This window comes from Aquarana catesbeiana, linkage group LG01, assembly GCF_042186555.1.
Source record: "Aquarana catesbeiana isolate 2022-GZ linkage group LG01, ASM4218655v1, whole genome shotgun sequence".
Lineage (NCBI taxonomy): Eukaryota > Metazoa > Chordata > Amphibia > Anura > Ranidae > Aquarana > Aquarana catesbeiana.
Genome location: NC_133324.1, coordinates 933,812,258 through 933,837,579, shown reverse-complemented (window position 1 = coordinate 933,837,579; position 25,322 = coordinate 933,812,258). Strand labels below are relative to the sequence as shown.

Here is a 25,322-nt window from a genome sequence, read left to right as displayed (position 1 = left end):
CCAAGTAAGGTAGGAGAGTGAAGGGGCAGAGCTCCAGGGGCTGTAATGTTAATGGGGGGAAGTGCAGAGCTGCAGGGTCTACATTGAAAATTGGGGGTACAAAGCTTTGGGGGGCTGTAATGTGAATGGGGGGGCAGAGCTGCAGGGGCTGCAATGTATATTGAGGGAATAGAGCTATGTGGGAGGCAGACATTCAGGGGCTGCAATGCGAATGGGGGGGGCATAGCTGCAGGGGCTGTGGTGGGAAGGGGGGACAGAGGACACTGGTGTGGGAAGGGGATGCTGTAAAGGGGGGCAGAGGACACTACAGTGGGGGTGAGGTTAAGGAGGGCAGAAGACACCGCTGTGGGGAGTGATGTGAAGGGGGCAGAGAATAATGATATATGGGGGGACTGAGGACACTGATGTAAGAAGGGGGGCTGTGATGTAAAGGACCTGAGTCATCTCACAAACATGTGATTCAGACCTCTGCTGGAAGAATTATTTTCTGATCGGACCTCCAAGAATTTTAATTCAATACCTCTATACTATTGTATCCACTAGGGGTCAGCTTAAGTCTCTCGTATTTCTCTATATGTATCATATATATGTCATCTCTACATGTATGACCTTTGTTGTGCATAATTTTTGGCCTCAGTACTGAATTGTGGTTAATGTTTGACCAAACCTGTCTACCATGGTGCGGTGGTTTCAATTTTCAATTTTTTCCCCTTCATATCACTACAGGAATGCCCACTCTGTTTCAATATTATTTTTTATTAACACACATTTACACACTAAGTTGGTAATAACTACTTTTTTATCAGATAAAGAAAATAAATAAAAAAAAATTAAGAAAAGAAATAAGGAAGGCCAAAAAAAGAGATTTTTTTTTCTTCTTGTTTCACAACCATATAGTCAACGGTCGTTTTTACAGCTGATAAAAGTCCATAGTGATATCAGCTTGGCCTGGCCCACGTCTCCATGTGGTGTGACAAGTGTATGACTTCCTCCATAACACTGGTCTACCCGGGACTCAACAGCTTTGTGGGGAGATTCCATATTATTTGTTCTGGGTCATTCCCGTTCAGTCATTTTTTTAATGTTTTCTTCCAGCTGTGAAAGTCTGTGATCAGTTTGGGGCACTAAGAATCCACCCACTTAGTCATTGGATGTGACATCAATGTCTTCCCCATTGGGTTGCTTGGTGGCCATTCTCCATCTGTTAATGTGGTGGGAGCCTTTTTTCTTCTGGTCGGAGTCTGGTCCTTCTTCCTCCAACTTCTGTCTCTTGTACTTGGTTCTTCTGTTCTGAAACCAGACCTTCACCTATCAAAATAAATTAAAGAATTTACCTTGTGTAATTTTATTTAGTGTCAGTTACTTTTGAGTAATTTATTAACAACAACCTACAAAGCCATCCACAACTGTGCACCCAGCTGCATCACCAACCTTGTCACAAAATATCACCCAAGCTGTATTCTTCACACCTTCCAAGACCTCAGCCTTCCAAGATCTAGCTCCCTGGACCTCAACCTTCCAAGACCTATCTCCCTCGACCTCAACCTTCCAAGACCTTTGAAGACCTCATCACCTTACATGCTAGCATCTAGGACTTTCCCAGAACCTCTCTCTACCCCCAATCTGTCTTGATGTCTTTTACTCTGTCTACCTTTAGGTGATCCCTGAAAACTCATCTCTTCAGGGAAGCCCTATCCAGCCCTCACCTAAGTCCGGAAAGTTACTTTGTCGAACAACTCCCTTTAGATTGTAAGCTCCTCATGAGCATGGCCCTCCTAACCATCTTGGCTTAAATGGTATGGAACCTGCAACCTGAATTCTATGGAAACTGGTTTATAAAATTTTGAAGAATAATAATAATACTTTATTTTTTTTTTAAGTATATTTACAGTATTTTTTCTTTTTAAGCCTCATGTACACTGCTGCTGGTAAACGGAAGTTTAGGAGCAGTTGGGAATTTTCTTCAGCTGCCCCTGAACTCTCCTCTATGTTATCTTATCTGTCCAAGTATACAGAGTCGTTTACAGTTGTTTCTAGGCAGTTGAGTTTAGAGGCATTTTTTGGAATGCAAAAAAATGCGTTCAGAAGCTGAGTTTACAGGCATTTCAAGCAGCAAACGCTTCTAAACGCGGCTAAATGTGGTAACTCGCATTTAGCTGCGTTTCGTTATATATATATATATATATATATATATATATATATTTTAAATGCTTCTAAATGCAAACACCGCATAATGGACGTTTTAGACGTGAGTTACTATCTGTCAAGTTAAATCGTTCAGGAGAGGTTATAAAAATGTCCCATGTACATGAAGCCTTAGTCACAGTAGGGTTTTTTAAGGGTAATTTTTTTCACTTTTCTTTTTTTTTTTTTTTTTTTTTGCTCGTATTAAAAACAAATAAAGAAAAAAACATTTTTTACTTCCCCTTTTATAGAAGCAACAGGAAGTGAAAGGAAATCGCAGGCAATTTTCACTGAAACAAGGTTCCCTATTGGAAATTTCAGCTTTTGTTTCTATTCTAGAGGCAACTGAAAATTTTTAAATTTTCTCTTATGGGGCATACACACGGTCGGACTTTTCGTCTACAAAAGTCCGACAGCCTGTCCGACAGACTTCCGGCGGACTTTCGGCAGACTTGCGGCGGACTTGTGGCAGACTTTCTAACGAACGGACTTGCCTACACACGACCACACAAAAGTCCGACGGATTCGTACGTGATGACGTACACCAGACTAAAATAAGGAAGTTCATAGCCAGTAGCCAATAGCTGCCCTAGCGTGGGTTTTTGTCCGTAGGACTAGCATACAGACGAGCGGACTTCGGGGTCCGACGTAGTTACGACGTAAAGATTTGAAGCATGTTTCAAATCTAAAGTACGTCAGATTTGAGGCTAAAAAAGTACGTTGAAAGTCCGGAGAAGCCCACACACGATCGGATTACCAGCCAGCTTTAGTCCGTCAGCGTCCGTTGGACTTTTGTAGACGAAAAGTCCGACCGTGTGTACGCGGCATTACTTTCAGTCTTGGCAACAACGTTCACAAAGGACAAAAAGAAAGGTTTAATCTTCCTAGTGGGCACACAGACAGCAATAAAAACATTTAACCAATCCACATTCTATCCAAAACTAAAAAAAAAAAAAAAAAAAAGTTTTGATTTTAGATAAGCTTTAGAAATATTAAATATTTTTATATTCTTTAGTGCTAAAAACAAAATTACTTTAGATACACATGAAAAAGAAAAAAATGTTTCTTTTGTTTATGTTGTTTACTTTTTTATATACAGTATATTTATTTTCTCTGTTTCATCCATTGCAACTATCTATACCAGTAACAAATTGTTATTTTTTTAATATTATTGTTATCATTATTATTGTATCATACAGGATTTACTAGATATAACACAGTTTCTGCAGCTCTTATCAAAGTAAATGGAATATTTAATTTTATTTTGATATCTGATCATAGCCATAAAATAATTCTTTCTATGTTCTTCCTGCATTTTGATGTCTTGGGTAATTTATAATTATTGAACGTAAACTGATTAAAAGCCTAAAATATGATTAATAAAAGAACAACATATTGACAAGTGATGAGTTCTTTCATCTTATTCCAGATTATATGACTCACTCAAGATTAAATATTTATTTTCCAGAAAAGACTACAAAAAGCCAGGTTCAAACATTGTTTTGATATTTTTAGAGAAGGATTCTACCTATCCGTGTGTATAAGCCAGCTGCAGGGATGAACCATTGCTTTGTGCTATAATATGGGAGAACATTTTGTTTAAAGCACATAATTGGATGATAGCTTTTAACATTTTAAACTTTCAAGTCATAGATACATTATTATATAACAATAAATGACATTAGATTTAGCATGTTCCCAGAACAAAGACTGTCAAACTTTTTATCTTTGGAAAGCTAAAAGTTGTGTACAAAATTCGATTAATCCATTTACAAAATTTGCTATTCTGAAAAAAAAACCTTCAAAACTTTTTGTTCTCAAAGGAGCTCCGACTGGAGGAGTAATTTACCAGTACCAAAAATTGACTGTAAGGCCGACCATACACAAGTTTAATATAATATGAGGTTAATCCTAAACACTATCAATTTGTATGCAATCAGGCAGGCCCTTGTACTACATGGTTGAAGGAAAATGTAAAGATAATTGAATAAGAAAGTTGTAAAATGTATGGCTGGCTTAAGACTCTTATTAGGGTCCTATTATTTAATACATGTATTTATATAGCGCTCTCAATTTATGCAACACTTTACATACTCTTCAAGTCCATGCCCTCAAGCACATACTAGGGCCAATTCAGACAGGATCCAATTAACCTACCAACATATCTTTGGACTATGGGAGGAAACCAGAGTACCCGGAGAAACACACACAAAGCCAGGGAGAACACATAAACTGCAGATAATGCATTAGGTAAAGGCCTTTGATGCACACTGTAAACCCAATGTTAGCGAAACCTTTATTTATTTTGTTTTGGAAACGGCAGAGAAGGGTGTAGAGAATCTGTCAAGTTTTCATATCTATAAAACCTGATTCTGTCCCTATTAGGGTTGTGTTCTACATGTAGGAGGTCATGAACCATAATGCTAGCTGCTGCCAGTAGCACTACAATGGAAAAGAGCAGAGATCAGTTAAAAAATTTTAATTCAGCAAGTGGACTTTCCTCCAATACCCCAAGGTTATCCGTCGCAGGTCTACATGTATGAGGTCAAAAACCACAATGCTGATAGTGGTATAATGGTATAATGGAAAAGAGTGGAGATCTGTCAAAAATGTTCAACTCAGCAGGTGAACTTTTCCTCCAGAACTCCAAGGTTATCCATTGCAGTTCCACATGTACGAGGTCAAGAACCATACTGCTGATAGTGCCAACTATGTAAAAGAATGGAGATCAGTCAAAATGTTCAACTCAGCAGGTGGACTTTTCCTTCAGTGATCCATTGCAGTGCTTTTTACACAATACCATGCCTCATAATTGGGGGGGGGGGGGCAGAATGGCCTGAGGGACAAGAGAAAATTTGCCACATTTGGCTAGTATTAATAATGTACATTGAGCCCCAAGTGGAGAAACTTCACCATTCAGACAATAATCGGAGCGGAACCACAATTAAACAGCTATGTGCTCCTTGTTCAGACCTGCTACTACATTGTCTAGTAGACGAAAGTTTTCCAGCACCATCTTCCTTTGTGGCTCTGAGATATCATGGGACTAGATGCCTAGAGATATGAGAATGTATGTCACTATAAACCATGTCCTTTAGGAACGTTTGCTTTTCACTGTGCCAATAACTGCAGCACCATGGCACAGGTTGCGTGGTCCAATTTCTTTTTTTTTCACACTACCACGAAGCAGCCACTTGGTTGTGTTTGCCTTCAAAGTCTAAGGTTCCTAGTCCTCCCTTGCCCATTATTGTCAAGACCAAAGTTATCAGATGTATGTGTGGGTGGCATCTATCTACCTTTTATTGTATGTCCACTTACAACATTTTTCACTCAAAAACCCAAATAATTTAACAATAATAAAACAATGGTGAATGTTCTTGTTCTGCCTGGATCAAGACTTTCAAGCAAAGTATCAGAGAATTGTATGGGTCTCACCGAGTAAATTAATATTCCAAGCTTTTGAGACAGCCCAGGCCGTCTCACACCCTTACTGAAGAAGAGGTTTGAGCCATCTCAAATATTGCAGCTACGATTTGCTCCAGTCCAATAAGAGGTATCATTTAACTCTGCATTTTTGTCAGTGAAGCAAGCACAGGATTGGGAAATTGGCGTAAAACTTGCATATTTTAGTAAATCCTACCCTGTATTTCCGGAGTCTTTGAGCAGTTTGACGTGTCAACCCTACATGCGTTGTGTTAAAAAACAACTGTATTATAAGTCAAGTCATTTACTCATTGTATTGGCTCGAGTTTATCTGGGCAAAGATGATGGTTTAATATGTCGTCTAGCGGCGCTAATAACATTGAATGGTCTGCGGAGAGGGGGAGGGGGGAGGAAATTATCGCATGCGTGAACAGGAAAAAAAAATAACATATATTTCAAACAGAATCTACTGGGTGAGAACTCAGCGTGATGGCAATTATACACATTGACTAATTCCAAGATATTCAGCGTGAGCCGCAAACTCTCAGTTGGCCACAATCCACGAGAATGTGAAAATGCAAACTGCATATTTAATACTCCAATTTTAAAATGCAAGTACATGATCATCTCTCAGAAAGGAGGCAGTCAAGCACCCGATGACAAGTAGACATCTGATACGTGGCACACAGATTCAGGGTAAAAGGACACTAAAGAGGAGCTCTGTTACATCAAATAGTGACCAGAATTTTTTGATACACCGGCTGTATTCTTTTCGTTGCACATCATCAGTAACCAACATCTTAAAGAGTCTCTAAACTCCTATCAGCATTAGTATTACCTTACTCTCCTTATCCATTGACTACAGCATGTTGGGATGTTATTTTCTAATTGTACACGCATACCCTCTTTTTGCTTTCTTGTAGTTTTCTTTGTGATTATGTGCACAATCCTGGCCATGGTAGGGCACATTGTATGTGGCACATTGTATGTCCGGTACAATAAAGGACATGATACATTATATGGCTAAAAGTTTCTGAACAGCTAACCATCAAAAGCATGCTGGACATCCCATTCCAAACCATGGGCATTAATATGGATTTGCCCATCCATTAACCTCCTCTCTTCCCTTTGTGGTTATAACTGCTTCTACTTTTCTGGGAAAGCTTTCCACGATATTTTGGAGTATGCCTGTGAGCATTTATGCCCATTGAGCCAAAAGAGTTTTTGTGAGGTCAGGTACTGATATTAGTTGTGAAGATCTGGCTCGCAATTAGCGTACCAGTTTAACCCAAAGGTGTTCAGTAGGATTGAGGTCAGGGACCTGTGCAGGCTACTCAAGTTCCTTAACCTCCCTGGCGGTATTCCCGAGTGTGGCTCGGGGTTAAAATTCAGTACCATTAGCGGTAACCCCGAGCCACACTCGGGATCGCATTGCAGGATCCTGGGGCGGCTTTACTTACCTTGTCCCCGGGATCCTGCGATGTCCCCCGCAGTGTCCGAGGGCTCCGTCCTCCTCCGAAGCCTCTCCGTGCCAGGCTCCGTTCCCTGCGAGCGGCGCGACGCATGGGGGCGGAGCCTGGCGGCAAATTAAAAAAAATGTCAAAATCATAACACATACAGTACTGTAATCTTACAGATTACAGTACTGTATGAAATGATTTCACATCCCTTTTGTCCCCAGTGCTCTGGCCCATGCCCTGCATGCAGTTTTACATGATATACACTGTTCTTTCTGCCTGGAAACTGGAGATTGTCCATAGCAACCAAAAAGTGTCCCTTTACGTCAAAAGTGGCTTTAGACCAGCTAGAAAACAGCGATAGTAAATTAGAACACTTGCAGAATTGAGCGATAGTGAATTGTGGGGAAATTTATTTTATTACTATTTTTTTTAATTTTTTTTAATTATTTATTTTTATTTATTATATTATAATTTATGTTTTTGTGTTTCAAACTTTATCATACCCGGGATATCTACTAGACTCTGGTTTGGACAGATTTAAGTGTGTTATTGTTAAGATTTACAGACCTACAATATAAAACGCCAAATTTCCATGCAAAATAATTGTACCGCTTTCAGCACCTAAAATCCGAAAGAATCATACCGCCAGGGAGGTTAACACCAGACTTAACAATCCATGTATTTATGGAGCTGGCTTTTTGTGCAGGTGCAAGGTAGTGCTGAAACAGAAAACAATGTTTTATCTGAACGACAACTGCCCACAAATATTGTACAGTGGTTAGACATTATGCCAACGCTTTGGTTAGGCCACAATATAACAGGGAGAGATTGGGCAGGTTTTATCTTTGAATAAAAACAAAAGTGTCTTTTTTCCAAGATAATAGCCACCAATATTGTTCAGTAGCTGGAAAGGAAGTAAGCGGCTTGTTAGGCCGCAAAATAAGATGGAGAGACAAGATAGGCTTTATTTTGAAATAGAAATTAAAGTGTGCGTTTTTGGAGACAATAGCCAAAAATTGTGTACAGTGGCTGGACAGTGCACTTCCAGCAGTGGGCATCAGCTGTCATCTGGAGCTGCAAAAAAAAAGCTACAGTATAACCACCTCCAAGTCTAGAGGTATTGGCTCCACTGTATCCAAGTTCAACCTTTCCTATACAACCTACTAGAAGTTTTCTGGCCTGGGTTGCCCCAGAGTGGCAAATTCCCAGCCATAATTTGTTTTTACTTCTATTATTTTTTCTTCATAATTTTCTTCTGTATAACTGGTGAAAACAGCCTCCAGTCCATGACCTGGGCAGTCCCATATTAACAAATTTCTACCTGCCATCAGAATTTTTTTTAATTATTTAAAGATTTCCTGTTTTTATTGTTAATATTTTATTTCTTTTGTCCTTGTAAAGGTCATCCCTTCCAAGCAAACACAGGCAGGGATGGCAATGCAAACTGGGTAACAATATTGGCAGTTGGGGGGGGGGGGTGCCACATTTAGTGGGAGACTAATTTCAATCCTTCTTCAGTCTTAGTTGACCTTTGTCCAAGGACAAAAGGGAAAGGGAAGACAACAGAAGAAAATAAGCTTATAATCCCATGACCATAGGCCCCAAAGTGAAGTCTTCAAACACAAAGTAGCACTTGCCAATGTCCATCCCACCGTTTCATGTAGCAACCTCCCCATGTCAGCTTTTTGCTGGAGCGGAAGAAAAAAGTTCCCAAATCCCCCACACTCCCAGCACCTGTATGCCAGCTTGACGCTTGAACTGCTTCAATAACAACTGGTGAAAACATTCTCCTTCCTCTATGACCTGATCATTGCATCCTTTTCATACCCCCCATCATTTTTTTTTTCTTTTTGGTTAAACCTATTTACAGATTTATTTTTTACCTTTTATTCATTTTTAGATTTTTAAACATTTTTAAGATCGTAAGGCCATGCCTTCCCTTATTGATCAAACACAGGTAGGTACAGCAAAAATGTAAATTAAAAAAATGGACTACTAGGTGTTGAGGATGTATCACTGGCTAGAGGATGCCCAATATGCATTGAATGTACTTGCCTTTCCTGCTGCAGGTTTCATGTCATTGTGGGCCACCATTTGGGGGAGATTTGTGCCTGAGAAGCTGACTTTATATAAAATGGATCAGACTTAGATCACAGAGGTCCACCGAACGCCAACTGCATATATTGCTGATAAAATCAACACATTTATTTTATATATGCTTAACCAAACGCTTTTCATGTAAATTTTGCTGTTGCTCCTGCTGCTACCAACCAACATTTTCACCTCCCGACACGTTTCCTTCTTCTTCTTTCCCTTCACTGTGCAAAAAAAAATAACTGACCCCCTCAAATCCAAAATGAGCTGAAGCTCTCATTTTTTTTCTGAAAGAGTACCTTCTGTCTCAACATTAGGCCTTGTTCTCACTGTTCTGTGCAAAATTTAAGGAGCCCCTTGGTATTCACCAGCACACTTCCCAAGGGGTGATGGACTTTGCTGCAGAATGGACTGTCAGGAACAGCTGCCCCATGACCTCTAATGACCCCAAAATAAAAGTTATAATAAAAAAAAAAAAAGAAAACGATCACCATTGATTGAAAAAGTTATTCAAGATGTTGACAATTGAAGAGCTAGCTATCAGTCAGTTGTTGTGGACAAATATTGGTCCTTTAAAAGGATTTTTTGCGTGTACAGATATCACCCTGCCATATGCCCTGCCAAAGCAAACTACAAGTTACTGTGCCAATACACACTGCCTACACATATTCCAGTTGTCACCACTTGAAAAAAAGAAAAAAAAAAGGCCTATGAATAAAAATTACAACCAGCAACACAAAAATAAGCCCTGTGAAAAACCCCGTTATAGATGTAGAGCACGTCAACAGGCTGCAAAAGGCTGCAGGACATCGGCAGCATTATGAAAAAGGTAAAGGCTCTCCTCACCCAATAATTCTGTAAGATAAACGGCATTTGGCTACCCTCATGACGTTTAGTAAATTGTCTACATCTACTGTGACAGACCGGCCAGTGCCTACAAGTGCCTGTACATTGTTAATATGGCTGCTATGTCCTCAACCTTTAATCCAAAAGGCCCCTTTTTTTAGCTACGCTAATCCAGTTGACCTCAGTGTTAAGGCCATTGTGTCGTGGTCACCAAATAATTTTGTTTGGCGAATTCCCTCATGAATTTGCCAGGACAGTGATCCTTGAACATACCAAACCTACGGTAGCAGTGAACCCAACTGTAGTACCTACTGTTGACACAGGTACCTTTGGCTGGAAACACCTGAACAAAATCTTTAAAGGGGTTTCCACATATGCTGTCCATATAGGTGTTAAGGGTAGGTTTTCACCACTTTTTTGCCATATAGTGTACTTCAGCATCCGCTTAAACTGTATTGAACAGTGAGCACAGTTTACAGACATCATTGAAGTCCACTTGGATGATAAAATTTCTTTATCTGTAAAGATAGACTTTTCTATAGCTCACTATGGAATATTTCTTTAAGTGATGTTATGAAGTTTCCTATCTGGGAAAAGTTGAAGAGACATGACCTATACATAGTGTTATAAGTTGATGTCCAATTAGACGTAAATGGAGATACAACTATTCCTGATTAGTTTCTGACTTGGTGTGTGTGTATGTTTTCCTGAAGGGTTTTTGAAAGGTTCGACTGTTTCTTACAACCAATTAAAATCTTTGATTGGCAGTTTTCAATAAGTCATCTGACTCATGATTGAACTGGGTCTACCAAATAGATTTATTGTAAAATGTAGGTATGCACCAATACAGATATCGGTGCCAATACCAAGCATTTGCACGAGTATCGGTACTCGCTTGATACCGAAATCGATACTTTGAGGTGTAATTTGCGTCAAAACAAAATGAATGGGTGCAAATCGCACTGCAAAGAACCGCATGCAGCTTGAACAGGAATGCAGTGCGATTCCTGTCCGAATCACATGAGATTTCCCCCACCGATCCTGTGTGTGTGTATAGAAAAGCGAAAAGCGCCTAGTAGGCAGTTTAGAGGAGATGTAGAGGCGGTCTGCCCCCAAGCTGACATCACTTCCGCCCTACACACATGGGGTCCGGAAACCTCTCTCTACACACAGCCTCAGATCATGGTGCAGTGGCCAGGTATTATGGACAACTTTTTCTGCAACAGTATATATGCATTACATGGTCGGGAAGAGGTTAATGGCCACAACCAGTGTGCAGACCTGTTTGCAGAGATTTAACCAATACAGTAAGGTAAATGTGGAAATTAAGTAAAAAAAAAAAAAAGCCTAAAAAAGAGAAAACTAAAGTAGCCACCCCATCTATGAACTGCCAAGCTGTAATACATGGCATCTTTGTTCTTGGGGTTTGATACACTTTAATGGTCTAACATCTTCCAAACACAGAAATGTTCATTTTGGGTGGACTAACCCTAAAATTATTCTCTTTGTTGATGTGTTATTACAAAAGACTGTGGCTCAACCATTCAACAAATTAACTCATGTTGGACAGTTTGCATTGGTCTTCCCTGTCTAAACAAAGAGAAGGTGACAGACCTTTAGCAAACCTGTACAGAGGAACAAAAGAACAAAAGAAGTCTCAGCCTCAAATTGTCACCTTCGTCACTTGTGTTTCTCCATGTTCAAAGGTGTCCTCCTTGAGTGATTGACAAGCCTGTATGTTGTGACAATTGACCTGATTTCTATAAGGAAATGCAACATCTACTTTCACAAAGGAATGGTCTTGGGTCAAATCCCATGCCTTCAAAAGTTTTTGGCCTTTTCAAGCTCAAAATCTGCTGAGAAGGATTTATCATGGTCCTAAAACTGACCACCAGCCAAACAGCTGAATACACAAGCATTTGTATTTTTGTTCCTCTGGCCTTCCCCACACCTTCATTCTGGTGACCTAATATTTTTTTGTACTGCAATCCAGCAATGTAGCCTAGTCACCTCCCTGCCCCAATCCTGTGATTGGACAGTAAAAGAGCAGCAGTTCACCCCGCCACTCTCTCCTCCTGTCAGAATGATTCCGATCATGCTAAATATCTGGTTGGGCCTTTTGGGTTTGTTCTTCCCTTCCATAGGTTGAATGCTGCTGAGCAGAGTATGGTATCAGGACAGACTCAAGTACATGCACCAGCTGATTTACTAAAGCTGGAGACTGCAACATCTGGTGCAGTTTTGCATGGTAGCCAATCCAGCTTCTAACTTCAGCTTGTTCAATAAAGCTTTAACAAAAAAACCCCTGAAAGCCGATTGGCTTCTATGCAGAGCTGCACCAGATTTTGCACTCTCCAGTTTTAGTATATTAACCCTATAGTCCAGCTTTGCACAAAAAATAAATAAAAAAAAATTATAGATATATAAATATATATCTATATATTTATATATAGATATATATATCTATATATTTATAGATATATATATCTCTATATATATATAGAGATATATATATCTCTATATATATATAGAGATATATATATATATATAGAGAGAGAGAGAGAGAGATATATATATATCTATCTATCTATATATATATATATATATATAGATATAGATCTATCTATCTATCTATCTATCTATCTATCTATCTATCTATCTATCTATCTATCTATCTATCTATCTGTCTGTCTGTCTGTCTGTCTGTCTGTCTGTCTGTCTGTCTATCTATCTATCTATCTATCTATCTATCTATCTATCTATCTATCTATCTATCTACCCTGTTTCCCCGAAAATAAGACCTAGCGTGTTTGTCGGTGATGGCTGCAATATAAGCCCTACCCCCCAAAAAAGCCCTACCCTGTTTCCCCGAAAATAAACCCTACCCTGAAAATAAGACCTACAAAGACTTTAACTAGGGCTTATTTGGGGGGTAGGGCGTATATTGCAGCCATCACCGACAATCATGCTAGGTCTTATTTTCGGGGAAACAGGGTATATGTATCAAAATGCACCAACATTGATATAATAAAAATGTACAATTGCTAAGTTTTTGCATTGTACCATGCGGAGCAGCTGAAATTGGCGCAACACACAGGCTCTATCAATGTCTCGGGTTAATACGGAGGTATTGGAAAAAAATAAGAAATTGCAAAGATGGACTTTATAGGCGCACACATTGGGTAAAAGGTTTTAATTGAATAAAGTTAAAAAGGTAATATACAAAACATAAAAAAAACACACATCATACTGATGATGACATAAAATATATATGACCCCAAGGACTCAATTAACACCTCCAAATATTGTAATCTAATACAATGGGATGAAAGATAAGAGATACTACGGAGATAATACAGAGGTATGAACAAACTACCAAGTGCAGAGGGAGGGGGGATCTCCAGCAAGCTCTCTACTAGTCCATCCCATAGTGGCAGATGTAGTCTTTGCTAGGAAACATTCCCCAGCTTAGATAACGCAGCTGTGTGGGAGGAGCTTTGCACAACCTTGCTAAACAAAATTTTAAAAAGTAGGAATCTTCTAATAGATGCGCCGCAAATTCTGGAAAGGGTTTTGGGTTCAGTTGGGAACACCTTAAAGCCTGTTGGGCTATTACTCCATCTTGGCCTGGCTTGGTGCTACAGCCTACCTCACAAATTGGGTGCTTGTTTTGTATTTTTGTATTTATTTATACCATCATGCTATGCTTCTATGTATTTTACTGTCCCTCCTTTGGGAATTGTTTTTACTTTATGCGACAAATAAACTTTGTTATATTTTATGCCTTTTGTAATACTCTTTCACACTCCCCTAACCTGCTTATGAAGTCCACGTTGGGGCAATTTCCTTTCTAGTTGCATATTGGGGTGTTGGCAGGTGTATTGGGGTTTTTTCAGTGGTTCACTAGCTCTTCCCCACTTTACAAATTCTGGAAAGGGGGCAGTTTGGGTTTTAGGGTTAGTGTATTTATACCATGTTTTATGTTACACCCTAAATATTATTATTATTACTATACAGGCTTTATATAGCGCCAACAGTTTGTGCAGTGTTTAGTATAGGTGGAAGATGAAACGCGGTGTAAAACGTGGGCTATGCCTTTAAATATACATTCTATTGCTATTTAGTATTTAATATTCTAATTTTATTTTGCTTTGAAAAAGCACCAATTTGAATGACTACCCATACACGGGATGAGCGTCACAATTATCATAAGAATACAATTTTAATGGGGTAAAAATCAAGAACCAAAATATGGCCTATTCCATTTCCACTGTGTATCCTTGGGAATGGGTTCTCTACTGTGTGAATAGGAGCCAGATTAGGAAAAAAAATAGAAATGGAGTATAAATATGCATTGTAATAGGATGGAGAGAATTTGGTTTCGGAGGAGGGATAAGAGAGACTGGGTGAGTGTGATTAGGCAGGGTGGTTGGGGGTCTGTTGAAGGTGGTCCATCATATAGGAAGCTTTAGGTTGTGGGTTAAAGAGAGTTAGGAGTAGCATAGCCAAGAGCCAAGAGATTTCAAGTAAAAATAGGCGTTTCGTCCAACAGACCCCTGATGACGTTCTATTGGACGAAACGCCGCGTAGGGTGGAGCTATGATGTCACAACACTGTAACGTATATCGACCGCGGCCATCTTTGTGGTTGGAAATGAGTGTTATGCATAACAGACTGCTGCTTCTGACATGCCTGTTTTTATTTGCTAAAATGTGAGTACCCTGGCTGTTTAAATAAATGTGATCCTGGTTTTAATATACTACACCATGAGGAGTTGTTTTCTTGTATTCTATGCATGCACCTTTGAATTTTCATCTGGTGAGACTACAAGACCCAGTCATCTATGATCCAAGTGAAGTGGTTTTGTGGCACTGTGGATATATCATGCTTGTTTGACCACCTGTAATTCAGTGGTCCATTTTCTTTGGTAAGAGGCCCGGTGTGTTGATGTTCGGTGGAGGATAAGTTCATGCTCACCTAATTGTGTCTCTGTCTACACCATGGGTGGTTCCAGTTTTTCCCTGAACAAGGACTTTATTCTAAACACTATGGACTTTTACTTTTAATGTTATGTTAATAGCGCTGCATACATTTATTTTTTTTTCTTTAATGCATGTGTGTGGTTTCTGGAACATACACTATATTACCAAAAGTATTGGGGCGCCTGCCTTTACACACACACATGAACTTTAATGGCTTCCCAGTCCTAGTCCGTAGGGTTCAATATTGAGTTGGCCCACCCCTTTCAGCTATAGCAGCTTCAACTCTTCTGGGAAGACTGTCCACAAGGTTTAGGAGTGTGTTTATGGGAATGTTTGACCATTCTTCCAGAAGCACATTTGTGAGGTCAGGCACTGATGTTGGATAAGAAGACCTGGCTTGCAGTCTCCACTCTAATTCAACCCAAAGGTGTTCTATCGGGTTGAGGTCAGGCCAGTCAAGTTCCTCCACCCCAAACTCGCTCATCCATGTCTTTAGGGACCTTGCTTTGTGCACTGGTCCAAATCTTTTGGTGGAGAGGGGGTTATGGTGTGGGGTTGTTTGTCAGGGGTTGGGCTTTGTGGGCTAACTTTGTGGGAGCAGTTTGGGGATGGCCCCCTTCTTGAACCAACATGACTGCGCACCAGTGCACAAAGCAAGGTCTGTAAAAACATGGATGAGCGAGTTTGGGGTGGAGGAACTTGACTGGCCTGCACAGAGTCCTGACCTCAATCCGGTAGAACACCTTTGGGATGAATTAGAGCAGAGACTGCGAGCCAGGCGTTCTCATCCTACATCAGTGCCTGACCTCACAAGACCTCTAGAAGAATGGTCAAACTATCCTATAGACACACTCCTAAACCTTGTGGACGGTCTTCCCAGAAGAGTTGAAGCTGTTATAGCTGCAAAGGGTGGACCAACTCAATACTGAACCCTACTATTGGTAATATAGTGTATGTTAGGTAAGCGATGAGTACAACATGGATAGTAATTTGGGTGGCTGCTTATACTCTGAGGTCTATAGGAATGAATGGAATTGCAGAGCAGCTGGGATCATTTTTGACAAGCGGCTGGATGATCTCAGTGAATCAGGGACATATGAGTAGAGGATTGGGGGTTGGAGATGCTCTGATGTAAGTATATTTGCAAGAAAGGTGCACTTTAACACAGTAGTGTTAGGGTCAGCTAGGGCAAAGCTAGGGGTCACAACACAGGAAAGCAATGTATTATTATCTTATCAGTAATAAATGGGTAATTGAAGAATTCATTGATTTGGAACCAATTTAAACACCACAAAATTCTTTCCTGAGGCTTATCAGGACATCCACAACTCCACATACATATCCACTTACATTTAATTTTTTCAAATTTCAATTTCCAAACCAAACATTCATTTTCAATCTTTTTTACTATGAAATTAAAAAAACGTATAAAAATTGACAATTCAAATTTAACAAGTTGAGTGAATGCTTATGATTTATAGTCCTTTTTTACAACCTCGATATACAATCCATAAGACATTTTTAAAAAAAATGAACTGATTCTATCTGCTCCATAGAAATATATTTGTTGGATGGAATTGAAACTGAAATTGTCTGTCTCATATTTCTCTGTTTAGCCTTCTCTCTCCTTTTTTTTTTTTATCTATCTACTTTTTTCTCTTTCTTTCTTTTTCTTTCATAGAAACAAAGAAGAATAATGGCTGTGTCCCATTTTTTTAATCTTTTTTTAAATATCTGATTTTTTTATAATTAAAAGATTAAAATATACTTTTGGTCTAAATGTTTTAATTTGGAAAATAAGTATATACTCTCTATGAATGTCCTGAAAAGCCTCCTGAATAGACTCATGTTATTAAATTGTTACGTTTTTTTAAATGTAGTTGTTAATTTAACCATGTATCTTATTTATGTATGTATTTATGTATCTTATTTTATTAGGTATTTTATTTTATCAAATGATATTTTTTTAAACATTCAATTCATCTGCTCTTAAAAAAAAAAAAAAAAAAAATCTTTCTTGAGCTGAAAATATAATTTATGAAAATGTTCATGTTTAATTTTCTTATGAAGATTAATGTGTTTAAATGCCTGCATGATTTATGGTTTAGTGCAATCATCCCATAGTTAGCTAAGGGCATACAAGAAAAAGGGGCATCACATCCAGATATTTTGTAAATATATTTAAACGGTTTTCAGATGTAGCAAAAACTTTGCTGCAAACCATGTCCATATTAAATTAAAAACAACCAAACATTGAGCAAATCAAGCTAATGGTGTACATGGCAACTTATTCGATTTTACAACAAATCTCCAGCTTGCTAGCATAAAAAAAAAAAAAAAAAAAAAAAAAAAACATTTTTAGATCTAAAATGTTTTTTTTTTTGCATACAAATAGGCATAAAGATTTGTGTTGTTTACATGAAAAATATTTTACATGAAAGCCAAGTTTAGACCTCATATGTTATGCTGTGGTTTATGCTTCTAAAAATCACATCTGCTCACAAGTTGCAATTGGTTTGAAATGCAAAAATGCAACTCCCCCTTTTTGATCTACTATATTTAAATTCACCAAAAAAACATTCCCCGGTATTTTTTCTTAATAATTGGTCAAGCATTTACATTTTGTACTGCTGTAAGCAGCTTAGCGCTACTTCCCTGAATTTCTGGCTGGGGGTCAAGCACTTAAAGCAACTCACAGAAAGGTCACATGATGGTCTTTATTGGGTCTACATATCCCATCCTCCCTAGGGCCATCCAAACAAAGCGCATGCATGCCTCATCCCTATAGAGGTTCAAAGAGTCTTGAGAGCCGCTGTCCAACAACTGACTTGGAGGAGTGGCAAGGAGTGGCTTGATATCATGGGCATCAGGTTTGTCTGTATTCAAATGACCATCTTTGTTGGGTCTACATGTCAGGTCAAATGACCGTTAGGTCCCATAACTGTTTTCGTTAAGTCTACATGTCCCATCCTCCCAAGGGCCATCTAAACAAAGCACATGCATGCCTTATCCTTACAAAGAGTCTTAGGAGCTGCTATCAATCAACTGACTTGGAGGGGGCGGGGGCAGGCAGTTACAAGGAGTGGCTTGATATCATGGGCATCAGGCTTGTCTGTATTCAAATGACCATCTTCGTTGGGTCTACATGTCAGGTCAAATGACCGTTAGGTCCCATAACCGTCTTCATTGAGTCTACATGTCTGATCCTCCCTAGGGCCATCTAAACAAAGCACATGCATGTCTCGTTCCTATAGAGGTTTAAAGAGTCTAGGAAGCCACTGTCCAACAACTGACTTGGAGGAGTGGCAAGGAGTGGCTTGATGTCATGGGCATCAGGCTTGTCTGTATTCAAATGACCATCTTCGTTGGGTCTACATGTCAGGTCAAATGACTGTTAGGTCCCATAACTGTCTTTGTTGAGTCTACACGTCCGATCCCACATAGGGCCATCTAATCAAAGCACATGTATGCCTCGTTCCTATAGAGGTTCAAAGAGTCTTGGGAGCCGCTGTCCAACAACTGACTTGGAGGAGTGACAAGGAGTGGCTTGATGTCATGGGCATTAGGCTTGTCTGTATTCAAATGACCATCTTTGTTGGCAGGTCAAATGACCATCAGGTCCCATAACTGTCTTTGCTGGGTCTACATGTCCCATCCTCCCAAGGGCCATCTAAACAAAGCACATGCACACCTTGTCCTTATAAAAGTTTATAGAGTCTTGGGAGCCACTGTCAATCAACTGACTTGGAGGAGGTGCGTGGAGTGGCTCGATGTCATGAGCATCGGGCGAGTCAGTGTGTTTTAGTGTATGCAGAGTTGGGAGTTCTGGCTATAGTTAAATATAACATAACCCATCCCGCACCTTCACCTTTCTTGCCTGGCCCCGGGTGCGTGGCCAACAGAAACACAGCATTTCTGCTTATGGCTGGCTACGGTGGGGCTCCACAGAACCCTGCAATGCAGTGTAGTTACCCGAAAATCATGAACAGAAGAGATAGATTTTTCTGATACAGAATCAATACAGAATTTAGAACATTGGATTTCCCTTCCCTTTTAGTCCAGGTGACAATGGCCAGCAGGCCAAATAGGCCAAACTCTAATCTTCCCAAAGGGGACAGAGAAAGCAATAGAATCTGAAAACATATTTTGGCTTTAGAAACACTTTAATGGTAGGGGAGGTCAGAATGAAGGGATATTTTCTGCTTGCCTCTGTCTTACAGTCCTGCTCTCAAGTTCCAGGTGTATACTAGTGTTTATGCATAGTGTTTGAGGGTCCCTTTGTGGGGTTTCCCACTAAGATTGAAGCATACTGATTTTTTTTACTTTAAAATATTGTAAGTATGATTGAAAGAAAAGTAAGGGCACCAACTTAGTGCCCTAGCATTTATATCTAAAAAAAAAAAAAAACAATGTACAATGCACTCACAAGGAACCGATATAGGGGTTTGTGGCCAATGTGAAGCAGTCCATTGCTCGGAACTTGACAATCCCCTTAATGTAGACTCCCATTGCCTTGGGCTTGGGTCCAAGGGCAGATGCACCATCTATGCAGACTATGCAGCTGCACAAGGGCGCTCTGGAATTTACCATAAGGCAGATACTATGGCCCCTTCCTGCTATCACTTTGACCTGGACAGATGGGATGTTGTAAGCATTCTTAATGATGCCCTCAGCCATTTTGCTGGTTTGTAATATCCAAGTGGTGTTTGCACCCCTAGGACCCAGATAGATTGACAGAGCTTGGCATCCTGGTTACTCACATGTTGTGTAAATCATCTGCCAATTTCCTGCTTAGGTAAAAGCACAGAGCAGTATTGTGAAAACAATGCATTTACTATAATGTTTAGCCTTCTATTCAGTGGATCTACTGAAGCACCGTTCTTCCACTTTACCAGAGACCATGTGACCAATGCCAAGGCACTGGTCTTATCACCACAATCAAAGGGGGTAGGATTTTCAGATTTGTCCGTTGTTTCTAAAACTTGAGTCACATTGGTAGTAACTGATTTTTGACTCAACTTTTTTAAAATAAATAATAAAATGTCAGCTTATGTTCGCAGATCGTTAGCCTAGCCTGACACTTTCCATTATTATCCATCAATGTTACTGAAGACTTTCACACACACCTAGACTAGTCCTTTATGAGTAGATGTCTCGCTCCATGCTACATATGGATATTTCCATGGTACAGTGAGGATTGAGATGAAGGATCACATTAGCATGTTTTAATGTGATATGAAGGAAGTAAAACTGCTACTATGTTAATATTTATAACAACTTTTTTTTTTTTTTTTAAAGCCCCCCCCCCCTCCAAATCTGTGGGTCCTGTATGCTTCTGTTACTTCAACACTGTGATAAAAATTCACAGACAAAAATTCAAATCAACAGATTTGTTCACTCTATGAAAATACATTTGTGGAATAAGAGTGTCAGTAAAATTGTCTGCCTGTCTCTCAGATTTATCTGTTTAGCCTTCACTCTCTTTTATTATCTATATATTTTTATTTTTATTTTATTTATTTCAGGTACTTATATAGCGCCGTCAATTTACGCAGCGCTTTACATATACATTATACATTCACATCAGTCCCTACCCTCAAGGAGCTTACAATCTAAGGTCCCTAACTCACATTCATACATACTAGGGACAATTTAGACAGGATCCAATTAACCTACCAGCATGTCTTTGGAGTGTGGGAGGAAACCGGAGTACCCGGAGGAAACCCACGCAGGCACAGGGAGAACATGCAAACTCCAGGCAGGTAGTGTCGTGGTTGGGATTCGAACCAGCGACCCTTCTTACTGCTAGGCGAGAGTGCTACCACTACATATCTATCTATCTTTTGTTATTATCGTTTTTGTTATTCTAATTATTATCGACCTATCTATAATTCATTATTATTATTATTATTATTATTAATAATATCTGACTGTCTATTTATATTTTATTATTATTATTATTATTATTACCTATTTATTTGAATTTTATTATTATTATCATTATTACTATAATCTATTTATTATTATCAGGTTATTGTTAGTTATTATTATTAACTGCCTATCTATGTTTTATTACTATTATTATTATCTACCTATCTATCTATTTTTTATTATTATTGTCATTATTACTACTCTAATCCATTGTATTATTATTATTTTCATTATCTATCTATCTATCTATCTATCTATCTATCTATCTATCTATCTATCTATCTATCTATCTATCTATCTATCTATATTATTATTCTCGCTGTTGTTGTTATCATTATTATTATTATCTACCTATTTATCTATATTGTATTATTATTGTCATTATTATTATTATTACTTTCATCTATTTATTATTTTCATAATCTATCTATCTATCTATCTATCTATCTATCTATCTATCTATCTATCTATCTATCTATCTTTTATTACTATTATCACTGTTGTTGTTAATAATAATATCATCTACCTATTTAGCTATATTTTATAATTATTGTCATTATTATTATTATTACTTTCATCTATTTATTATTTTCATTATCTATCTATCTAATCTATCTATCTATCTTTTATTACTATTATCACTGTTGTTGTTATTATTATCTACCTATTTATATTTCATTATTATTATTATTCTTATTATTATTATTATCTATATTTTATTATTATTATTATAATTATTATCTGCATATCTATTTATCTATATCTTATTATTATTATCTGCATATCTATTTATCTATATCTTATTATTATTATCTGCATATCTGTCTATCTATATATTATTATTAATATTACTTTAATCTATTTATGTTTATTAAAGAAATTATGAAAAAAAATTACTTGCGCATTCAGGAGAGAAGCGTTTTGGTGGAAAAAAATGCTAGACTCACCTAAATGTACCTAAATGCTGACATATTTAGCGCTGAAGTATTTATTTTAAGTGCCACAATAAATGAATATTCTGACCTATGGAATGAATGAATGCTCAAACACTTAGGCCGGGTTCACACCAGTGCGAACTGGAGGCGGGTTTCCCCACATCCAATTCACATGTCAGGAGACTGTGACTGCTTCTCAATGGAGTCGGTTGACACATCTCCGGGGCGGCCGTGAAGCACAGGCGTCCTGTGTGTCTTCTGGTCTGTTTTAGGTCTGAATTCAGGCAAAAATTCGAGTCTGATTCATCCCTGAAGTAGAGAATGGGGACACACCGGACCCCCTGCTGTCAGACTCTTGTGAAGACAGTGGGACCCCGGCCTTGGGTGTGTTGTTTTTTACTCTGTGTTTACCTCTCCTGGAGAAAAGGTATCCATGGGAGGAAAAAAACCATCCTGTGTACATGAGGCCTGACATTGTTATTTGTTGTTTACAGGGCTTTTTTTCTCAGAGAATAGGTGCAGGAACTCAACCATGCCCGTCACACTCACATACCCGCCAAATGGCATCAAACAGTAGCTCTTCTCTCTACATACAACCCCCTCCCTCCACTGCCCTCATTTTCTCCCCCCTCCTTAAAAGCTCCATCATCTGTCATATGTCTTAACTTTGTTACAATATTAAGCTGAAACACCTATCCGGCTGTAGTACCTCCCAGCATACTATACTATACTACAGTCACATGCAAGGGAGATCATTCAGAAGGAGCATCAACAAAAGGTCGCCAGGGAAAAAATGGAGACCACAGAGGGTGCAGCCTACCACGCACCCTCTCCTGCCCATGACTGCACTGAACCCTGGACACCTGTTCTGTATCTCCCTTGTCCCTATCAGGCACTCAGTGGGATCTGTGCAGGAGATCTGACCTGTGGGAGCTACTGGGAGATAAGCTATCACTTGTAAACCCAGAAGCTGGACCTCAGTGTTACCAAGTGATAGTGGTGAGCAGGGAGCAGAAGACCTGAGCCAGAGGTGGTGGAACTGAGTTTCCCCCTAGTTCCTGCTGAAAAAAAGCCCTGGTTGGTTACCTTCTCAGCGGTTGTTTCTACACAAGACTTCCATAACTTTAGGCTCCATTCACACCTGAGCGATCGATTTACTGGAGTTTTTCAGGTGTTTTTTGGCTCCGCTCACATCTAGGCGTTGCTATTTTACAGGCGATTTTCAGGAGTTTTTAAAGCATTTTTTGCAGTGTTTTTTGAATTTGAATCTCATGTACTTATTTGAGCGACGGGCATTTTGCTTTAGGCGACAGAACGCTCAAATGTGAACAGGGGCCATTGAAATGAATGGGATTTGTCTTGTTGGATGTTTTTAGAGCTGAGGCTTAAGCCGCGTACACACGATCGGATTTTCCGACGGGAATTGTGTGATGACAGGCTGTTGGCGGAAAATCCGACTGTTTGTACGCTCCATCGGACAATTGTTGTTGGATTTTCCACAGACAAATGTTGGATGGCAGGCTTTAAATTTTTCCGCGGACAAATGTCTGTTGTCGGATTTTCCGAGCGTGTGTGCACAAGTCCGTCGGACAAGAGTACAAACACACATGCTCGGAAGCAAGGACGAGCCAGAAGCGGTCGGTCTTGTAAACTAGCGTTCATAATGGAGAATTAACATTCGTGACGCAGCAAATTATGAAATCTGGAAATGCAGCGCACAATTCTCTTCTTCTATAATGGGATAATAATGAAGCTGCTTTGCTGGTGATACTGATGGAGTTATTGCAAACACATTTTCAAAAGCTTTTTTTTTCTAGTGATATCAAGAATAATATTATTATGCTTTTTTTTTTTTTTTTTTTAATTTGGTCAAGTTACCACAACACCGTTACCGTTACCGTTGTTTTTAACCACTTCAATACAGGTCATTTTCACCCCCTTCCTACCCAGACCAATTTTTAGTTTTCAGCGCTGTCGCACTTTCAATGACAATTGCGCGGTCGTGCGACGTTGCACCCAAACAAAATTGACGTCCTTTTTTCCCCACAAGTAGAGCTTTCTTTTGGTGGTATTTGATCACCTCTGCGGTTTTTATTTTTTGCGCTATAAACAAAAGAAGAACGACAATTTTGAAAAAAACTATGCTATAATAAATTTCCCGATTTAAAAAAAAAAACAAATTTTTTCCTCAGTTTAGGCCGAAATGTATTCTTCTACATATTTTTGGTAAAAAAAAATCGCAATAAGCGTATATTGATTGGTTTGCGTAAAAGTTATAGCGTCTACAAAATAAGGGATAGATTTATGGCATTTTTTTTTTTTACTAGTAATGGCGGCGATCTGCGATTTTTTTTCATGACTGCGACATTATGGCGGACACATCGGACACTTTTGACACTATTTTGGGACCTTTCACATTTATACAGCGATCAGTGCTATAAAATTGCACTGATTACTGTGTAAATGTGACTGGCAGGGAAGGGGTTAACACTAGGTGGTGATCGAGTTAACTGTGTTTGCTAGGGAGTGTTTCTAACTGTAGGGGGAGGGGACTCACAAGGGGGGTTGACTGATCGGTGTTCCTCTGTACTGGGAACACACCATCGGTCTCCTCTCACCTGACAGGACACACACAGATCCACGGTCCTGCTCGGTTACCGAGCAATCCCCTAGACGGCCGGGAAGCCCAGGACGTCATATGACGCCCACCCAGGATTGGGGATCCCATCTGTGGGTGTCATATTACTATGGGCGGGTATTGAAGTGGTTAAGATCAAAGATACAACTATGTTGGTGTCCCTTGTCAATTTTACATTGTATTTTTTTAAATATAACTGCCTACTCCCAAACTGTCATTTGAAGTAAAACACATAGCCAAGTATTATTCTCCACAATTTTTTTATTGTGCATTAAAAAAAGAAAACAAATAAAATTAGACATGCTATCTGCCAATAGAACTTAACCAAAAAGTACATTCTATGCATCCAAAAATATAGACAATATACCAAATCCAATCATTATTCAACCAAAAAATAAAATAAAAGCCTCATGCATGTGTCCTGCTTCTTAATATAGGGGGGTCACCAATGCCAAGAGTTGGTGAAAGCAGGGGTCCGTCATCCGGTAATAGTTCCGAAAATCATCTGGATTATTCTCCTGGAGCTCCCGCAGCAAAGGCATATCACATAATTGGTCACCATTAATAAAGCAACCAATTTTTGGTCCAAGAAATCCTCCTCCTCCTGTTCCTGGACTGGACTTGGGTCAAAGCAATAACTCCAAGGCCAACAATAAATAACATGTTATTTCCTCCGATTGGCTGGTTGACGAACTGCCGTTCAGAAAAGAACTGAAAAGCACAAAATGAAAAGCGCGAATCAACACTCACCAAACTTCTACTGGATTGTAAGCTCTAACGAGCAGGGCCCTCTGATTCCTCCTGTATTGAATTGTATTGTACTTGTGCT

The 25,322-nt window shown here is 39.1% G+C and overlaps 1 protein-coding gene across 1 annotated transcript in view; it reads right to left on the bottom strand.

Moving 5' to 3' along the window:
• Nucleotides 1-767: 767 nt before the first annotated feature.
• EMX1 (empty spiracles homeobox 1) overlaps nucleotides 768-25,322 on the bottom strand; it is an 88,940-nt gene continuing 64,385 nt past the window's right edge. The window contains exon 3 of the mRNA XM_073612318.1: nucleotides 768-1,308. Coding sequence (XP_073468419.1) covers nucleotides 1,141-1,308 — 168 coding nt within the window. The 3' untranslated portion in view covers nucleotides 768-1,140. The remainder of the gene's footprint in view (nucleotides 1,309-25,322) is intronic.